Below are 17,677 nucleotides of genomic sequence, written 5' to 3' on the forward strand. Positions count from 1 at the left end.
ACCCAAATGAAAAGATTGTAAACTAATATATGAACATAACATATTAGCTCTTAAGAGCAATTAAAGCTCATATCTCTTCTTTCTGCCACATATTGTGGTCCTCTCATGTCTGGGTCAGACACGGTCTCTCGTCCAGCGACCCCCCCCCCCCCCCCCCCCATATAAGCTATTAATCAAAAAGTTATTAGTTCACTCTCTTGTCAACTCCCTATGCATATCACTGTATAAATTGACTAGTTTTTCCTCAGTTCAATTAGCACTACCCTCCAAAATCCCCACAAATTCGACTGATTCCCTAAACATTGACCAAAATGCCCAAGTCTTTTTAAGCACCTCCGTTCTATCCATTGTTGTAAGTGTTAGATCTTCCATTATTTGAATGTGATCTATCTCCTTTACCAACTCTGAGGATCCTGGGGGGTTAGTATCTTGCCATCTCCTGACTATTATCCTCTTGGCTGCATTCAGGATATGTCGGACCACTGATCGCTTGTATGCTCTCATAGACCAATCGTTACAGTGGAATTCAGGTCTACTTTAACTGGCTTGTCAGCAGTATGTTTTTCATTTATTTATTGTATTTATAAAGCGCCAACATATTACATAGCGCTGTTTTGTTTATGGTTTGTTCCACAGCCAGCTGTATGCAGCCAGCAGGGCATAGACCTGACACCACGGTTTGTCAATGTTTTTCATTGGGGGGGGGGAGATATAGTTTATGCTCATGAACTATTATATTGTTCAAGCTAAGTTGTTTGTTGTTGTGCAGACACCCGTAATTCTGCTTTTAAATGTATTAACATAAGATTTGACCAAAGATTCACACTATTTGCATTCAATCAACTTGTGAGTATTTTGAGAGTTTTTCTGCTTGAATTTCTTGGCAGGATGTCAGAATTGCCTCCCAGGGCTGCTGTTTGGATGTGAACTGCCTCTAACCCTCAGTTCTATAGTTTGAGGATGCTCCAAAAGTTTTCAATAGGATTGAGGTCATGAGAGGCGTTTCTCTTCTTCTTTTAGGGCCTATTAACACTATTTCTACATCAGTTCTGCATCAGTTTTTCTGCATCCAGATTTCTGGATGTGGCTGTTTACTACACACAGATGAAGAAAAACTGACTCCAAGGAATGCCTATGAACACATTAGTGGAAACAGGCCCATAGGTGTTCATTGGAGTCAGTTTTTCTGCATCCAGAATCTGCGTGTAGTGGAAACAGGCCTTAGGCAGCCCCATTGACTTACATTAGTCGCGATTCACATTCAGATGCCATTCTCATGCGTAAAAATGCATCATACCATACAGCTTTTTTACGCACTGCACCCGCTTCCAAAAATCTGCAATTGATGGAAATGGCTCCATTCACTAACGTGTTGCATTTTGGATGCGGAAATTCGCATGTGGAATCTGAGTGTGGTGGAAATAGGCTCGTATGCTATCATCAGCCATTGGTGTAGAGCAGTGGTCCTCAAACTGAGGCCTGCGGGCCCAATGTGGCCCCCTGAGGCTTTTTTACCGGCCCTACACAAACAAATTGTATCACTTAGAGATGCGGTCAGCTACATCTTTAAATATTGGTGGTCTGCATGTAGAATAGCAGTGCTGGCACCACCCATCCACATGGAAGCCAGAAAGCAGTAATTTGCTGGTTTCCAATCAAATACCACATCAGGTGACACTGCTGTCCACTGCAGGTTGTCACCTGGGTATGCTTCACTGTCTGGCCTGCAAGGACTTCTACATCATTTTATGTATACTCCGGCCCCCCAGCAGTCTGAAGTACGTTGACCCGGCCCTACACCCAAAATGTTTGGGGACCCCTGGTGTAGAGGTATTCCTTGCAGCATGAGATGGTGCATTGTCTTGCATAATGATTGTTAGGGAAAGCATGGTTCTTTTTTTTTTTTTACCGTGAAAGGTGGTCAGTCAAAAGCTCCACATGCTTTTTAGAGGTAATTTTCACAACTTTAGAGACCTTAAAGGGGCCAACCAGCTCTCTCCCCTGATTCCAGCCCAAAACATGACTCCACCACCTCCTTGCTGATGATGCAGCCTTGTTGAGACATGGTGGCTGTCCACCAACCACCCATCACTTCATCTATCTGGATTATTCAGGGTTGCAAGGCACTCATCCGTAAACAAGACTATTTGAAAATTTAGTCTTCATGTAGTTATGGGTCCACTGCAGCTATTTCTGTTTGGGAGCATTGGTTAGGGGTGGCTGAATAGAAGGTTTATGAATAACTGCAATCCTCTGGAGGATCCTGCACCTTGATGTTCACAGGCCTGCAGTGGCACGAACAGCTTCAAATACCGGTTTGCTGCTTTGTAATTGCATTTTTGCAGCTGCTCTCTAAATCCAATGTATTTGTGTGGCAGAAACCTCCCTCATTTTGCCTTTATCTGCACAAACCCATGTGTGCTCGAGGTTATTGTACCGTGTTAGCATCAGTAAAAGCATGAAGTTTTGAATCTGGATGATACCATTTATTGGCTAACTCAAAAGAATAAGAGTAAGCAAGCTTTTGGCTGTATAGACTATGTTGAAAAACAAAAAAAACACAGGTACACCGGGAGCCCAGTATCATGTAATAAAATCACTTAAAAACGGCCGATATACAGGATCTTCTCAAAAAATTAGCATATTGTGATAAAGTTCATTATTTTCTGTAATGTTGTAACGATCGGTGTCAGCACACAGAGAGAATCTGATTATTGATGATCTGCAGAATCACCGATAATCCAAGTATAACTAACCTCTGGACACCTATATAGTGTGAGTGTTTGGTGCAACAGTAATTACTTTGAGTAAGACCACCAGAGCAGGTGGTCTTTGGCAGTATGGGCGATACTGCCTTCTGAGAAGTGCGAAGACCCTCCAGCAGCCTGAGATCTCCAAAGCAGTGGAGTCCCAGTCTGAAGGTAGGACCTGTGAGTGAGCGACATCTGAAAGGTGGATGTCACTAGCAGGTCTGGAGACTATCTCTTAAAGGAGAGAGATAGCTCTCGAGGTCAGGCAAGCCAGGTCGGCAACACACGGACAGGCAAGGTACAGAGACAGAAGGCTGATTCGGTATCCAAAGGCAGGCAGGATTGGCAACAGATAATCAGATATGCGTAGGTACCGAATCAGAAAGCAGAGGGATAGTCAAAAGAGCAATAGGTCATAACAGATATCAAACAATGCCTAGACTTGGGTGTGAGGTCCGTGGTCTCGACACCCTGGAACTAGTCTGGAGTATAACAGAATAACACAAAGTCCCTAATCTTGGGTGTGAGGTCCGTGGTCTCTACACCCTGGAACTAGTCTGAAGTATAACAGAATAACACAAAGTCCCTAATCTTGGGTGTGAGGTCCGTGGTCTCGACACCCTGGAACTAGTCTGAAGTATAACACGATAAACAGAAGTAATCTGGCTCAGTGTGAATTCCCAGGTCCTTCTGGTTCTAACACACTGTAGGATCTGACTAAGGTCTGAGTGCTTCCACGTAAGTGTTCGCAACGGCAGACCACCTGAGACTGACCAGCAGTGACTATATATAGAGCAGCGCTCTCCGGCGCCACCCATCAGTGATTGACCAATAGTCACTTGCTCTGAGGTCAGCTGACCAACCTGGTCAGCTGATCCCTCCTCGGCTGTCATAAAGGTTCTGCCTCTCAGCGCGCGCGTATTTCTCAACCTGTGTGAACTAACAGACCCAGCCACACCAGACGCACGCTGCTGCGTGCAAACCGCCGCGCTGGACGCGGAGATAGCCGCCCCACCGCCAGACCGCGCGGTGGCATCTCTGCCATTTATTACAAATGTACTGATAAACATTAGACTTTCATATATTTTAGATTCAAATACACACAACTGAAGTAGTTCAAGCCTTTTATTGTTTTAATATTGATGATTTTGGCATACAGCTCATGAAAACCCAAATTTCCTATCTCAAAAAATTAGCTATTTCATCCGACCAATAAAAGAAAAGTGTTTTTAAAACAAAAAAAGTCAACCTTCAAATAATTATGTTTGTTATGCACTCAATACTTGGTCGTGAATCCTTTTGCAGAAATGACTGCTTCAATGCGGCGTGGCATGGAGGCAATCAGCCTGTGGCACTGCTCGGGTGTTATGGAGGCCCAGGATGCTTAGATAGCGGCCTTAAGCTCATCCAGAGTGTTGGGTCTTGCGTCTCTCAACTTTCTCTTCACAATATCCCACAGATTCTCTATGGGGTTCAGGTCAGGAGAGTTGGCAGGCCAATTGAGCACAGTAATAACATGGTCAGTAAATCATTTACCAGTGGTTTTGACACTGTGAGCATGTGCCAGGTCGTGCTGAAAAATGAAATCTTAATCTCCATAAAGCTTTTCAGCAGATGGATGCATGAACCCACTTTTGAACCAGAAGCAGCGGCAGAAGCGCCTGAGCTGGGCTACAGAGAAGCAGCACTGGACTGTTGCTCAGTGGTCCAAAGTACTTTTTTCGGATGAAAGCAACTTTTACATGTCATTCGGAAATCAAGGTGCCAGAGTCTGGAGGAAGACTGGGGAGAGGGAAATGTCAAAATGCCTGAAGTCCAGTGTCAAGTAACCACAGTCAGTGATGGTCTGGGGTGCCATGTCAGCTGCTGGTGTTGGTCCACTGTGTTTTATCAAGGGCAGGGTCAATGCAGCTAGCTATCAGGAGATTTTGGAGCACTTCATGCTTCCATCTGCAGAAAAGCTTTGTGGAGAAGATTTCATTTTTCAGCACGACCTGGCACCTACTCACAGTGCCAAAACCACTGGTAAATGGTTTACTGACCATGGTATTACTGTGCTCAATTGGCCTGCCAACTCTCTTGACCTGAACCCCATAGAGAATCTGTGGGATATTGTGAAGAGAAAGTTGAGACGCAAGACCCAACACTCTGGATGAGCTTAAGGCCGCTATCGAAGCATCCTGGGCCTCCATAACACCTGAACAGTGCCACAGGCTGATTGCCTCCATGCCATGCCGCATTGAAGCAGTCATTTCTGCAAAAGGATTCCCGACCAAGTATTGAGTGCATAACTGAACATAATTATATGAAGGTTGACTTTTTTTGTTTTCTTTTATTGGTCGGATGAAATATGCTAATTTTTTGAGATAGGAAATTTGGGTTTTCATGAGCTGTATGCCAAAATCATCAATAATAAAACAATAAAAAGCTTGAACTACTTCAGTTGTGTGTATTTGAATCTAAAATATATGAAAGTCTAATGTTTATCAGTACATTACAGAAAATAATGAACTTTATCACAATATGCTAGTTTTTTGAGAAGATCCTGTATAAGAGTAATACTCACAATTGTGGGTTGCCTGTGAGAGCAACCACTATCAATGCACGTGGAGAAGAACCGTCTCCACTCAGTCTTTCCGGTCGCCGCTCCTGAAAAAGCGCTCTATAAATCAATAGAGATGCTACCCCTGGTGTACACACTGGGGTTAATAGTTATTGATTCAAACTGTAGGAGGCGCCCATAAAGAATATATCAAAATAAAAAATCTATATCTCAAGGTAAGAGTGTAGTTTGTTACCTGTTATGAAGACTCAATACAGATAAAATGTAATAATTTATTTAAGCAAAATGCTTAAACCCCCGACTCCTACTCCGGGTACCCAACGACTCAGGCTCCTCGACTCCGACTCCTTAGTCTAATACTTACCAGGGCTGTGGATTTTGTACACAAATCATCCGACTCTGATTCCTCAGTTTATAAAATCTCCGACTCCGGGTACCCAAAATTGCTCCGACTCCGACTTCACAGTCCTGGAAACACCTTTACAATTTTTAGCTTTTGTGATCCATAACTGATTGGGAATATCTCCGCTACCATACCCGCTCAATTAATTCCTGATTGCTAGTCAATCAGATGTCTCTTTAGCAGCATCCAAAAGCAATCTGTATGCAGATAGCTTCACTAAAAATATTGCCTCATTTGTGCAGCAGTCACCTAGAACAATAATGTCTGTTTTGAGTAAACAGTTTCAGTTGTCATTACCTCTAGCAACAGCAGCTCCGTTGCCCATAGCAACAGCGCATCAGAGCTCTAGTCATACTCTGTCACAAGGAGATACTGAAATTCATTTGTCAGTCATGGAAGTTAAAGGGAAGGTTCACGCAGGAGCTGTAAAAAATAGAAATCCAAATCCACTTACCTGGGGCTTCCTCCAGCCCGTACAGCCCGGAGGACGTCCGATGACGTCAGCGCGCACAAGTGACACGCAACTTGGAGCGCAGAAGCAGCCCAACCTGGCAGCCGGCCTGGCCAGGTCGGGATCGCCACCGGAGACCACCGGGTGCCTGCGGAGCGGCGCTGAGGGCACCTCCTGCCTGCCACGGGCTGGAGGAAGCCCCAGGTAAGTGGATTTGGATTTCTATTTTTTACAGCTCCTGCGTGAACCTTCCCTTTAAATGGATTTATGAAACTACCAATGACCTCACTTTGCTAGCCATGGTGGATAAAGATTTTTGTTTTTAAGAATTGTTTGAATATTCTTATGATGAAATATTAGAGTATTGAGCAGATCAAGTTTTTTTGTGCAACAGGGAGATTTTGCAGATTCTTAGCTGCAGGAATTACTGCAGTTTCTGCAAATTCTTAAAGAGGAATTGTACTCTGAATAACAAAATAAACCAACTGAATCCCCTTTAAAAATCACAGGCAAAAAGTGAGCAATATATAATAAAAAAAAGTAAATATCATTTATAATATAAATCATTTTATAACCCTCTCCCACCTGTGATGTGTGCTGCTGCAGCAGTCACGTGATTAAAGTCCGGCAGGCTCGCAGAGAACACTGGGACCTTCCTGATGGCAAATTCCTCCACGATCTAATGTGCTCTCGCGAGAGTTCCTTTGTGTTTACAAGCTATGTCATCAGGTGGCGTCTGGTAGGATGTATGAAGAATCCTGACAGTATGGATGTGACAGCAAGCAGAGCAGACAGGAGAGAGGGGAGCAGAAGTGTGGAGAGATAAGAGAGAGAGAGACAGCTGTGGGGGGGATGGAAGAGCTGAGTAGCCAGGGAATGGAGTAAGGCAACCACACAGCGGAGGGAGGATAGAGACTCAGAGAGGAGTGGAGAGGTTAGAAAGAGGCCAGCTATCCGTGGAGGGAAGGTGGAGAAAGAGCAGAGGAGTGGAAGGACAGAAAGCCCAGTTGATAAAGCAGAGAGGAAACGGACCAGGGCACCTGAAAGCACAGATGAGACCCCCTCCCCTTTTACAGCAGATAGCCCAGCAGACAGAGGGAGAGAGAACACTGCAAAGACACATGCAGAGACAGCATTACAAGAAGCCTAGCTGGCATGAGAGCCAAGCAGAGAGAGGGAGGGTGAGGCCAGCATGGGGTAATAAATGTGCTTTGGTTATATTTTGTTTTTTTTTCTCCGGTGCTTGAGGGGTGTTGTAAAATAAGGTATTTGTTTTTGTACCTGTTCTAGAAGGTCAATGTTCTTTCTACAGTGCTGTGCCCAAAACTGTATCCCATACTCCACATGTGGCCTCACAAGTGATTTATACTAGCGTCTCAAGATATTTTTTCCCATTTTATGCAAGGTGTTCAACTATTTCGCGATTTTTGGCAGCATTGTAATACAATACATACAATAATACAATAACCTTCCTATAGCGCTTTTCTCCCGAAAGACTCAAAGTGCTTAGGCTCTCTCAGATTCAGTAATTGGTAGTAGGATGAAGTATTCACACAACAAAAGTTAAATTTCTGCAAATGCCAAACTGAACAGGTGGGGTTTCAGTCTGTATTTAAACACGTCCAGGGATGGCGCTGTCCTGATCTGTTGAGGTAAGGAGTTCTGAAACGTAGGGGCAGCATGACAGAAGGCTCTGGGACCAAAAGTTTCCAAGTGGACTCTGGGTATGACTAGATTATTAGAACCTGTGGATCTAAGAATGCGGGGATTGCTACGCAGCTGCAACATATCTTTCATGTTTCCAGGGCCCAGATTATTTAGGGATTTAAATGTCAGTAGGCCGATCTTAAATAGGACCCTCCATTCTATAGGTAGCCAGTGAAGGGAGTGCATGACTGGCGTTATGTGGCAGTGACGGGGTTGGTTGGTTAGCAGTCTGGCAGCAGTATTCTGTATCAGCTGTAGGCGGTATAAGACCTTTTATGGAAGGCCAGTGTAGAGAGCATTACAGTAGACCAGTCGGGAGGTAGTGAAGGCATGAACTAAAGTTGGTAGATCTTCTGGGGGATGAGGTGCTTGATTTTTGCGATGTTCTTAAAGGGATACTGTAGGGGTCGGGGGAAAATGAGTTGAACTTACCTGAGGCTTCTAATGGTCCCCCACAGACATCCTGTGCCCACGCAGCCACTCACCAATGCTCTGGCCCCGCCTCCGGTTCACTAATGGAATTTCAGACTTTAAAGTCTGAAAACCACTGCGCCTGCGTTGCTGCGTCCTCGCTCCCGCTGATGTCACTAGGAGCATACTGCACAGGCCCAGTATGGTCTGTGCCTGCGCAGTATGCTCCTGGTGACATTAGCGGGAGTGAGGACACAGCAACGCAGGCGCAGTGGTTTTCAGACTTTAAAGTCTGAAATTCCATTAGTGAACCGGAGGCGGGGCCAGAGCATCGGTGAGTGGCTGTGCGGGAACAGGATGTCTGCGGGGGACCATTAGAAGCCCAAGGTAAGTTCAACTCATTTTCCCCCGACCCCCCCTACAGTATCCCTTTAAGGTGAAAATAGGATGATTTCACCACAGCAGAGATGTGAGTTCTGAAGTTTCAATACATGGGTGGATGACTCCTCTTCACAATTTGGAATAGAGCTACCTCGTGCCTTATATGAATTGTTCTTCTTCCAATCAATCAGCTCTGCTACTCACAGGAAAGGTCACACTCTGGACCTTATATTCCATACTGGGCTGTCAATTAATCCTGTTGCCTGGTCAGACCATCACACTATCCACTTCTCCCTCTCAATATCAGCTGTCAAACACCAGTTCAAGAATCAAATAAAATCTCTCCGCTTAAAAGGGCTAACACCTCAACATATCCGAGATAACCTTAGCTTTGATGAATTGACTGACTCCAACTTGGACCCTGTGGGCTTGTTTCCACTATAGCGAATCCGCATGCAGGCACTGCATGCGGATTCGCATAGGCAATACAAGTGGATGGGATTGTTTCCACTTGTGCGTCGTGCGGGTGCGTTTCGGCGTGCGGGAAAAATCTGCACGACAGGGTCGTCAGATTTCGCGTGCGGCAGGAATGCGGGCGAACCGCCGCTAATGCATTCAATAGGGAAATCGCATGCGGCTTTGTCATGCGGATTTCCCCGCGATTTCGCATGCGATTTCGCATGTAAAGCAATGGAGCTTTACACAGGCAGTGACATGGTTAAATTCGCCTGGCTCCTTGCCATGCGAAATCGCGGGTAAATCCGCATGCGGAAACGCAGCCGCATGCGATTTCTTCTGCGGTGGAATCCAGGCGATTCCGCACCGCTACAGTGGAAACGAGCCCTGATACTCTGGTGTTTAAATGCAACAAGTGTGTGTCCTCCACTTTTTAGACCATTGCTCCTCTGTGCACCAAATATCTTACTCCACACCATCATGCACAGTGGTTTGATAACTCTCTATAAAAGAGCTGAAAAGACACAAGGCCGAAAACTTGAGAGACTGTGGTCGCAAATCTTAGTCCCCAGAAGACAAACATGCCTTAATCCTCCACTTGAAGAACTACCAAAAGGTAATCACGGGAAAAAAATCATCCTTTCTATCACAAGAGATTGCAAATGCAGTTAACAAACCAGCCCAACTGTTCCGCACAGTGGAAAAACTCTGCAACCCGGCATGTCAAAAACTTAATATCCAGTCTTCAAAGGACCTCTGTGACCAGTTTGCCCATTTCTTCACAGACAAAGTCTCCGCTATTAGGTCCGCCATCCAACTTTCAGCATCTGAGCCTAATATAGCTCAGAAGACCATTAGCAGAGACAACGTAACACCTTGGTCAAACTTCAAAGAAATTGATGAAGAAGTCACATCAAGCATCCTCCTTCACGTCCGCCTAACTACCTGTGCCCTAGATCCTGGCCCAACACAGTTCATGTTGAACTGCTACGACCTGTTTGTACCGGTATTCCTCAAAATTGTTAACTGTTCCTTACAATCAGGGATATTTCCTGCTTTACTGAAGGAAGCAATCATCAGGCCCCTCCTCAACCCCCCCCCCCCCCCCCCTGGACCCAGGTGCAAAGACCAGCTACAGACCAGCTACAGACAGTCTCTAGCCTTTCCTTTCTGGGTAAGTTAATTGAAAAAGCTGTATACCTCCAGCTAGAAGCCAAAATCCTACAAAACAGTTATGACCCTGTCCAGTCTGGCTTAAGGAAACACCACAGCACTGAAACTGCCCTCATCCAAATATGCAACCACCTGCTCATGGCAAGAGACAGAGGAGAGTGCTCGATCCTCATACTGCTAGACCTTTCTGCAGCCTTTGATACAGTTGACCATGACATCTTGATAAACAGGCTACAGGAATACTGCGGCATTGATGGCATAGTTCTTCAGTGGTTCGAATCCTTCTTGAGTGGCAGAACCCAAAAAGTGTCTATGGGGCCCTTCCTGTCCACCCCTGTACCACTTAAGTATGGGGTGCCCCAGGGCTCAATCCTCTCTCCTCTGCTTTTCACGATTTACATGTTACCGCTTGGAAAACGAATCCAAAAACATAGCCTGACATACCACTGCTATGCGGACGACACCCAACTATATCTTTCCTTCAAGCCTGGTGTGACAGACCAAACTCTAACTATAAACGCCTGCTTACGTGGACTACAGCAATGGATGAATGACAACTGGCTGAAACTAAATGCAAACAAAACTGAAGTCCTTCTGATCAGAGGGCAGCGCAGGACAACAAAACAACTTAACGTGCAGTCTTCACCACTTTGAATAGGAGGCACGGATCTACGCAGCTCTGATCATGTGCGTAGCCTGGGAGTTCTAATTGATGGGGATTTAAACTTCAGAAAGATTCTTTTTCTTTCCCATATTGCTTGAAAATGGTGTTCTGCTTAACTGCTTTGATCCACATAGGAGGACTATGTGCCGGACCTGATCCAGTAGCAGCTCCCCTACAAAGGAGAAAAGTGCGTTGGTTTAGCACAGAAGTTTGGGCGCAGCTCACACTGTCGTGTGGGAAGTGGGGCTCAGGCTTACTACTCTCCCTAATCACTCCCGTGCTGCTCCATTAGCCTGCAAAATACCCCGTTAGTAGGTACACTAGAGGGTAGGATACCTGGCATTTGGCAATGGGGGACAGATGGTAATTCCTGCAGCTTGCCAAAATAGCGTTTTCACCAACTCTTCCCTTATAACATACCCTTGTTATGGGTCTGTGCCATCAGCATCGGGACGTGCATCTGGTAAGTATTGCGGAAAACAAACTTTATCATATTCGTGCATAAAGATAGACCAGGCACTGTCCCTCTAACCGCTATAATGTTTTTGCTCAGACCAAATCCGTAGACGACAAGCAGATTTACATACAGTCTGTACAAGATAAAATCAAACCTGCATCTGTAGACGGTGGTGGAGTGAGTGGGAGGCCGGTGACCAGGGGTGGACGGAACGGCAACAACAGCAGTTTCGCGCTGGTGTTGCGCTTGTTAACATGCTTGTCCTGTGTAAACAGCGGTGCGCACGGGCTTCCGGGATAAAGCTCCCGGGTGCCGTCCAGCGCAGCCACTATTGGTTAATAGTGCCAGCGTGACTAAGTTGAAGGGTAATGAGGCGGGGATTCGTTGTTCCCCGGCAAAGAACTGTGTATGCGTTCCAAAAGTAGGAAATGTGGGAAGTGTAACATTGGTGGATACATTCTAGTGACGTAGTTGGCCCAATAAGAGCGCTCCATTGTGACACACATAACATAGTGCAATTGCGTGAAAATTATGCATACAAAAATACAAAACTCATTCCTAAAAAATTTATTGTGATGTAGCATGAATTGATTTGTGATGTAGCATGAAAAAAATGCCCTTATTGGGCGCTTGGTGAATTATACGTGAAATTTTGTGCAAATATATGTCTACATATGGCAACATATATTCTTGCTTAGGGACAAAAAGTCCTTCTGCTGCTCATTATCGACTTCCATAAAACCTAACGTTTATTTTACTCAATAAAACCGTCTTAAAAAGTCCAGGCACTATGCTGGAGAAATCTAAAAAGGAGAATTATTTGAGACTTATAGAGGTGTATTCACCCCATTACATAATCTTTGTCCCCACTTTAGGGTCTCATGTTATGTTTGTCCTGTGACCTCTTTAAAGGGAACCTTAACTGTAAACAAAAAATGAGTTTTACTTACCTGGGGCATCTACCAGCCCCATGCAGCCATCCTGTGCCCTCGCAGTCACTCATGGCTTCTCTGGTCCCCCGCTGCCAGCTAGTTTCGTTTTTGCTGACTGGGAGTCGGTCGGCCACCATGCGTAAGTTTTTACGCATTCCTACTGGTGCAGGAACATCAGCAAGTACTTTTTTACTACGGGTGGAATGCGTAAAATTTTACGCATTACAACCGTAACGCGTAAAAATGTACTTGTTGTCTGCAATAGCTTGGGATGCGTAAAAACTTTGTGACGAATCAACGTTTATTCGTCCTAAAAAAGTAGTTAGAGCCTTATAAAATATTCCCTGTCGCCACTATTAAAAAGTGACAGATAGGGAAAGGCTTAATTTACAAAAAGATCAGGGAAGCCAGGGGTTAACAGTTCCTCTCCCTGGTCAAATGTAGCAAATGTAGCTTCCAATTACAAAACCTTGTACCTACATGGGACCGGGTGTTTCCTGGCCTTATGTGACCCCCTAGAAAGTTTATGGCTCATCCATCAGATGAAGCCAGAGATGTGCTTGGCCTAAATTGTAAAAACCAAGCTTCTAGGAGAATTGTGTCTGTATTTTTGCCACCTCGGCCAGAACAGCCAAAAGGCATTGATTCAGAGTCCCTACATGAAAGGAACAGCCAGAGATCTAGCCACAGGAGGTCCTGCTAACCTCTTCCAGAAGCCACTTAGAGACAACAGCTGGCTTTCTCACTGACAGGAAATCTATCTGTGACCTCACAAATATGAAATCCATCTTTTGTCATAAAGATGACTTTCCAAATAGGCAACGGTCTCTAGAACCCGCTTATTATGAAATTCGGAACAAACCACACAATTGGATTTTTCCGAATTAACGGTAAGCCCTGCCAAAGCAGAGATATGCATTTTGGGGTCACCGTTCACTCTAAACCCCCCAAGTTCGGTATTAGCAGATGCACACACTTGTGCTGATTATGAATATTTATTCGGGTTCTTGATATTACCCACGGGCATGCCGAGAGCGGGCAAAATATGAATTGGCCCAAACCTCTCCCTGCCTAAGGGGGCACTGCCTTATTCAAATTGCACAAGGCTGGACTTGTATGTGTCATAACTCCTCCCACCTACAGTGAGGAGCAAAACTGACCTGACCCAAAAGTCCAGGTCCTTTACCTTCAATCTGACGCCTAGTAACATCCTGGCAGCTCGCAAGGACACGGGCCAAAACCTCCATCTTGGAACCATTTCTAACAAAGGCTTGTTGGCCGCACGGCAACCGCCATTTTGGACTTTACGCCACAGACTTGCGATTGCCGCATGGACTACCAATAACGGTATTTGAACTGTATATTCGGACAGTCTGTTTCTTTTCATCTCTTCTCTCTGTCAAATCAATCTGTTCTAAAATAAGCTGTGTGTATGTAGTTTAGAAATAAACTAACGATTTTTATTGTTCAGTCGTGTGCCTTTCCTGGTCATCTGATTGCTTCTATAACGAATCTGCCCTCTGAAGAGTCAGTCATACTACCGCATTGTTTTATGATTTGCTTATAAATTGTTGATTTGCTAGCTAGGTTGTAAATAACCGTTTCTTCCTTCTAGGATTAGCTAGTACCAGATTTCCTGTGCGAAATCGATAACTTTCGTTTCTCGATTGTAAATACAATTCGAGAATGCATCATATAGGGACCCAGTAACCTTTCTTTAACGTCACATTGCTCACAGTGTTTAAGCCGTCGGAAGTGACTATTAACCAAACGGTGACTGGAGCGTGTTGAACGTGATTGGGCTGGCTACCGTATTATGATAGCATTGGGGTCTCTTCGCCCTAATTGGAGACTGTCTGCTCCTCAATCAGGCAGTGGTGGCAGGGTATTTACCCGATTTCCAGCGCGAACTCGATATTTTTAGTTTACCGATTGTATATACAATCAGAATTGTACATGTATGGGCACCTCCAACCAATCTTAACCGTTTACTACGCACACAGTGAATTTGCCTCCAGCAGTCTCTAGTGCATGAGACCTGCATGGCAACAGTGGACTAGTAATACGGGATTGGTGGATGTTTGTCCCATTACATATTGTCGGCAGCTGTGTGACCAATCTTTGTCAGTCTGTTCACCGTACTTTCTGCGTATGCAAACGGGAGCAGATTAGACGGGATTGGCACGCTCTGTCGCCTTTTCTTTCTTCTTCCTCTGACGATCCAGCAACCGGTCTCGTTGTCCGTCTGCGCTTGTACTTCCTGCGAACGCTAACAGGAGCAGATCTCGACGGGATCGCGGGGCTGGATTGTCACACTTACGCTTGGCGGCCGGCCGACTCTCAGTCAGCAAAAACGAAACTAGCTGGCAGCGGGGGACCAGAGGAGCCATGAGTGACTGCGAGGGCACAGGATGGCTGCAGGGGGCTGGTAGATGCCCCAGGTAAGTAAAACTCATTTTTTGTTTACAGTTAAGGTTCCCTTTAAATACCAAAGGTGTCGGGATGTTATGCCTTTTATTGAATTATACCGAATTGCATATAGGGAGAAGGGGTGGTAACAATTGCTAAGGACTAAACCTAATCCTATACCGTATGTAGGAAAGGGAGTAGCACATCTGGAGAAAGAGGGAGAGAAGGGAAGTTAGGAGACCACAAACTGAGGACAAAACGAACAAGCGGTATACACTAAGGCGCTGGTGAAGACAAGGGATACCCCTTAACCAAGGGGATAGGGGAGGTGCCAGGGGGTTATCGCCCATGCCGAAATGGGTTGCGTGGATTAATATACGTCCAAGGCCAGCACATTTACCCTTAGAAATGCAAGAGAGTGATGACATGTTGAACATGCCCATGTGTATATAGCCAAAAAAGGGGTCTACACATGCACTATCCCTGTTGACCATAAAAGCATCCATTGATGCAAAATCCCTCAGTAGGTACTGCACCTGGGGGGGGGGGGGGGGGGGGGTGTTCATCACTACTCACCCCTCCAAAAAAAGTATGCCCCCACTTTCTATTTTATACCAACCGGCACTGACCTTGGATCGTCCAAACCGGTCCATCGGTGTACATTACACCCTCCGCATTTTCTGCCTTTTCCCCAACCCCATGCCCGGGAAAATACCTAATGGTGGAAATAAGGCTAACGTCCCTATCTCCACCAGCACCCTGCTGAAAGTAGAACCCGGAGACACACGAGGAGGTGGGGTCAAGAATTTGATAGAGTTGAGCAAGATGTAGGAATCAAAAAAGTAAAGTTTATCCAAGTTTACCGGGGGGGTGGAAAAACGGGGGCTGGACGGAAGGGCAGAAATGTACTCATTATCTACAATTGACGTGGAGAGCCTCTATAGCAGAATTCCCCACGAGGAGGGAGTAGGTTCCTCAACAGACCCAATAAAGAGGATGGGTACAAAGACTTTCTAGGCGAGTGTCTTAGATACATACTGACGCACAATGTGTTTATGTTCGATGGAAGGTGGTACCACCAGACCTCCGGTACAGCCATGGGGACCTCTGTGGAATGCACCTATGTAGGTCTCTTCCTGGGTGCCTGAGAGGAGGACTATGTGGCGAGTTCCAGAAATCCTTTTCGAGACAGAATCGAGATCTAGGCTCGCTAAGTGGACAATGTGCTGGTCGTGTGGCAGGGAAGATTTTGAGGCCTTCATGTTCTATCTCAATGAGAACCAGGTGAACATGAGGTTCCCCTTGCAAATACGTGACAAAACAGTTAATTTTCTGGATTTGAAGATCAAACCAGACGGTGCTAGGTTGGTATGTGAGGGCTATAGAAAAGTCACAGCGGTCAATTCCCTATTACATAGAGGCAGCTTTCACCCTGAACATGTGAAGGCATCCATGTCATACGACCAGTACTTGCGTCTAAGATGAAACAACACAAGCTTCGATACCTTTGCAAGGCAGGCAGAAACAGAACTTGAGGTATGCTAAAGCACATTTGGACAAGCCAGCTTCATTTTGGAATAAGGTGCTGTGGACTGCTGAAACTAAAATTGAGTTTTTTGGGCATAACAAGGGGTGTTATGCATGGAGGAAAAAACACACCATTTCAAGAAAAGCACCTGCTACCTACAGTAAAATGTGGTGGTTCCATCATGCTGTGTGGCCATTGCAGGGACTCGGGATCTTGTCAAAGTTGAGGGGTGCACGGATTCCACTCAGTATCAGCAGATTCTGGAGACCAATGTCCAGGAATCGGTGATAAAGCTGAAGCTGTGCCGTGGCTGGATCATTCAACAAGACAACGACCCTAAACACTGCTTAAAATCCACTAAGGCATTCATGCAGAGGAACAAGTACAACATTCTGAAATGGCCATCTCAGTCCCCAGACCTGAATATAATTGAAAATCTGTGTTGTGAGTTACAGAGCTGTCCATGTTCGGAAGCCATCAAACCTGGATGAACTACAGATGTTTTGTAAAGAGGAATGGTCCAAAATACTTTCAACCAGAATCCAGACTTTCATTGGAACCTACAGGAAGCATTTAGAGGCTGTAACTTCTGCAAAAGGAGGATCTACTAAATATTGATTTAATTTCTTTTTTGTGGTGCTCAAATTTATGCACCTGCCTAATTTTGTTCAACCCCCTTGGCGGTATGAAAAATACCGCCAGGGGGGCAGCGCAGCAGTTTTTTTTAAATTTTTTTTTTTTTTTTTAAATCATGTAGCGAGCCCAGGGCTCGCTACATGATAGCCGCTGCTCAGCGGCATCCCCCCAGCCCCGCCGATCGCCTCCGGCGATAGGCGATCAGGAAATCCCGCTCAAAGAACGGGATTTCCTGGAGGGCTTCCCCCGTCGCTGGGACGTCATTGGGAGACCCGATCCACCCCTTGGCGCTGCCTGGCACTGATTGGCCAGGCAGCGCAGGGGTCTGGGGGGGGGCGCGCGCCGCACCGGATAGTGGCGATCGGGCGCGCGGCGGCGATCGGGGTGCTGGCGCAGCTAGCAAAGTGCTAGCTGCGTCCAGCAAAAAAAAATTATTTAAATCGGCCCAGCAGGGCCTGAGCGGCACCCTCCGGCGGCTTACCCTGTGTCACACACGGGGTTACCGCTAAGGAGGTTAAACAATTATTGCACACTGTAAATCCAATAAACTTCACTGTGTATCCCATATGATATATTTAGAGGGAAGGTCCAAGCAAAAAAAAAAAATGAGTTTCACTTACCTGGGGCTTCTACCAGCTCCATGCAGCCATCCTGTGCCCTCGTAGTCACTCACTGCTGCTCCAGTCCCCCGCTGGGAGCTTTCTGACCTCGGAGGTCAGGGCCGAATTGCGTACATTTTTACACATTCCCGCTAGT

At 45.7% G+C, this 17,677-nt stretch overlaps 1 protein-coding gene across 3 annotated transcripts in view; it reads left to right on the forward strand.

The window, feature by feature from the left end:
• LOC137509395 (scaffold attachment factor B1-like) overlaps nt 1–17,677 on the forward strand; it is a 256,890-nt gene that overhangs the window by 110,280 nt on the left and 128,933 nt on the right. Inside the window, exon 3 of one of the 3 annotated variants that reach the window (XM_068233830.1) lies at nt 637–677. The exons of the other annotated variants lie outside the window; for them this stretch is intronic. Coding sequence (XP_068089931.1) covers nt 637–677 — 41 coding nt within the window. The remainder of the gene's footprint in view (nt 1–636; nt 678–17,677) is intronic. 3 annotated transcript variants of the gene reach the window in all.

Source organism: Hyperolius riggenbachi, chromosome 1, assembly GCF_040937935.1.
Source record: "Hyperolius riggenbachi isolate aHypRig1 chromosome 1, aHypRig1.pri, whole genome shotgun sequence".
Taxonomy (NCBI): domain Eukaryota; kingdom Metazoa; phylum Chordata; class Amphibia; order Anura; family Hyperoliidae; genus Hyperolius; species Hyperolius riggenbachi.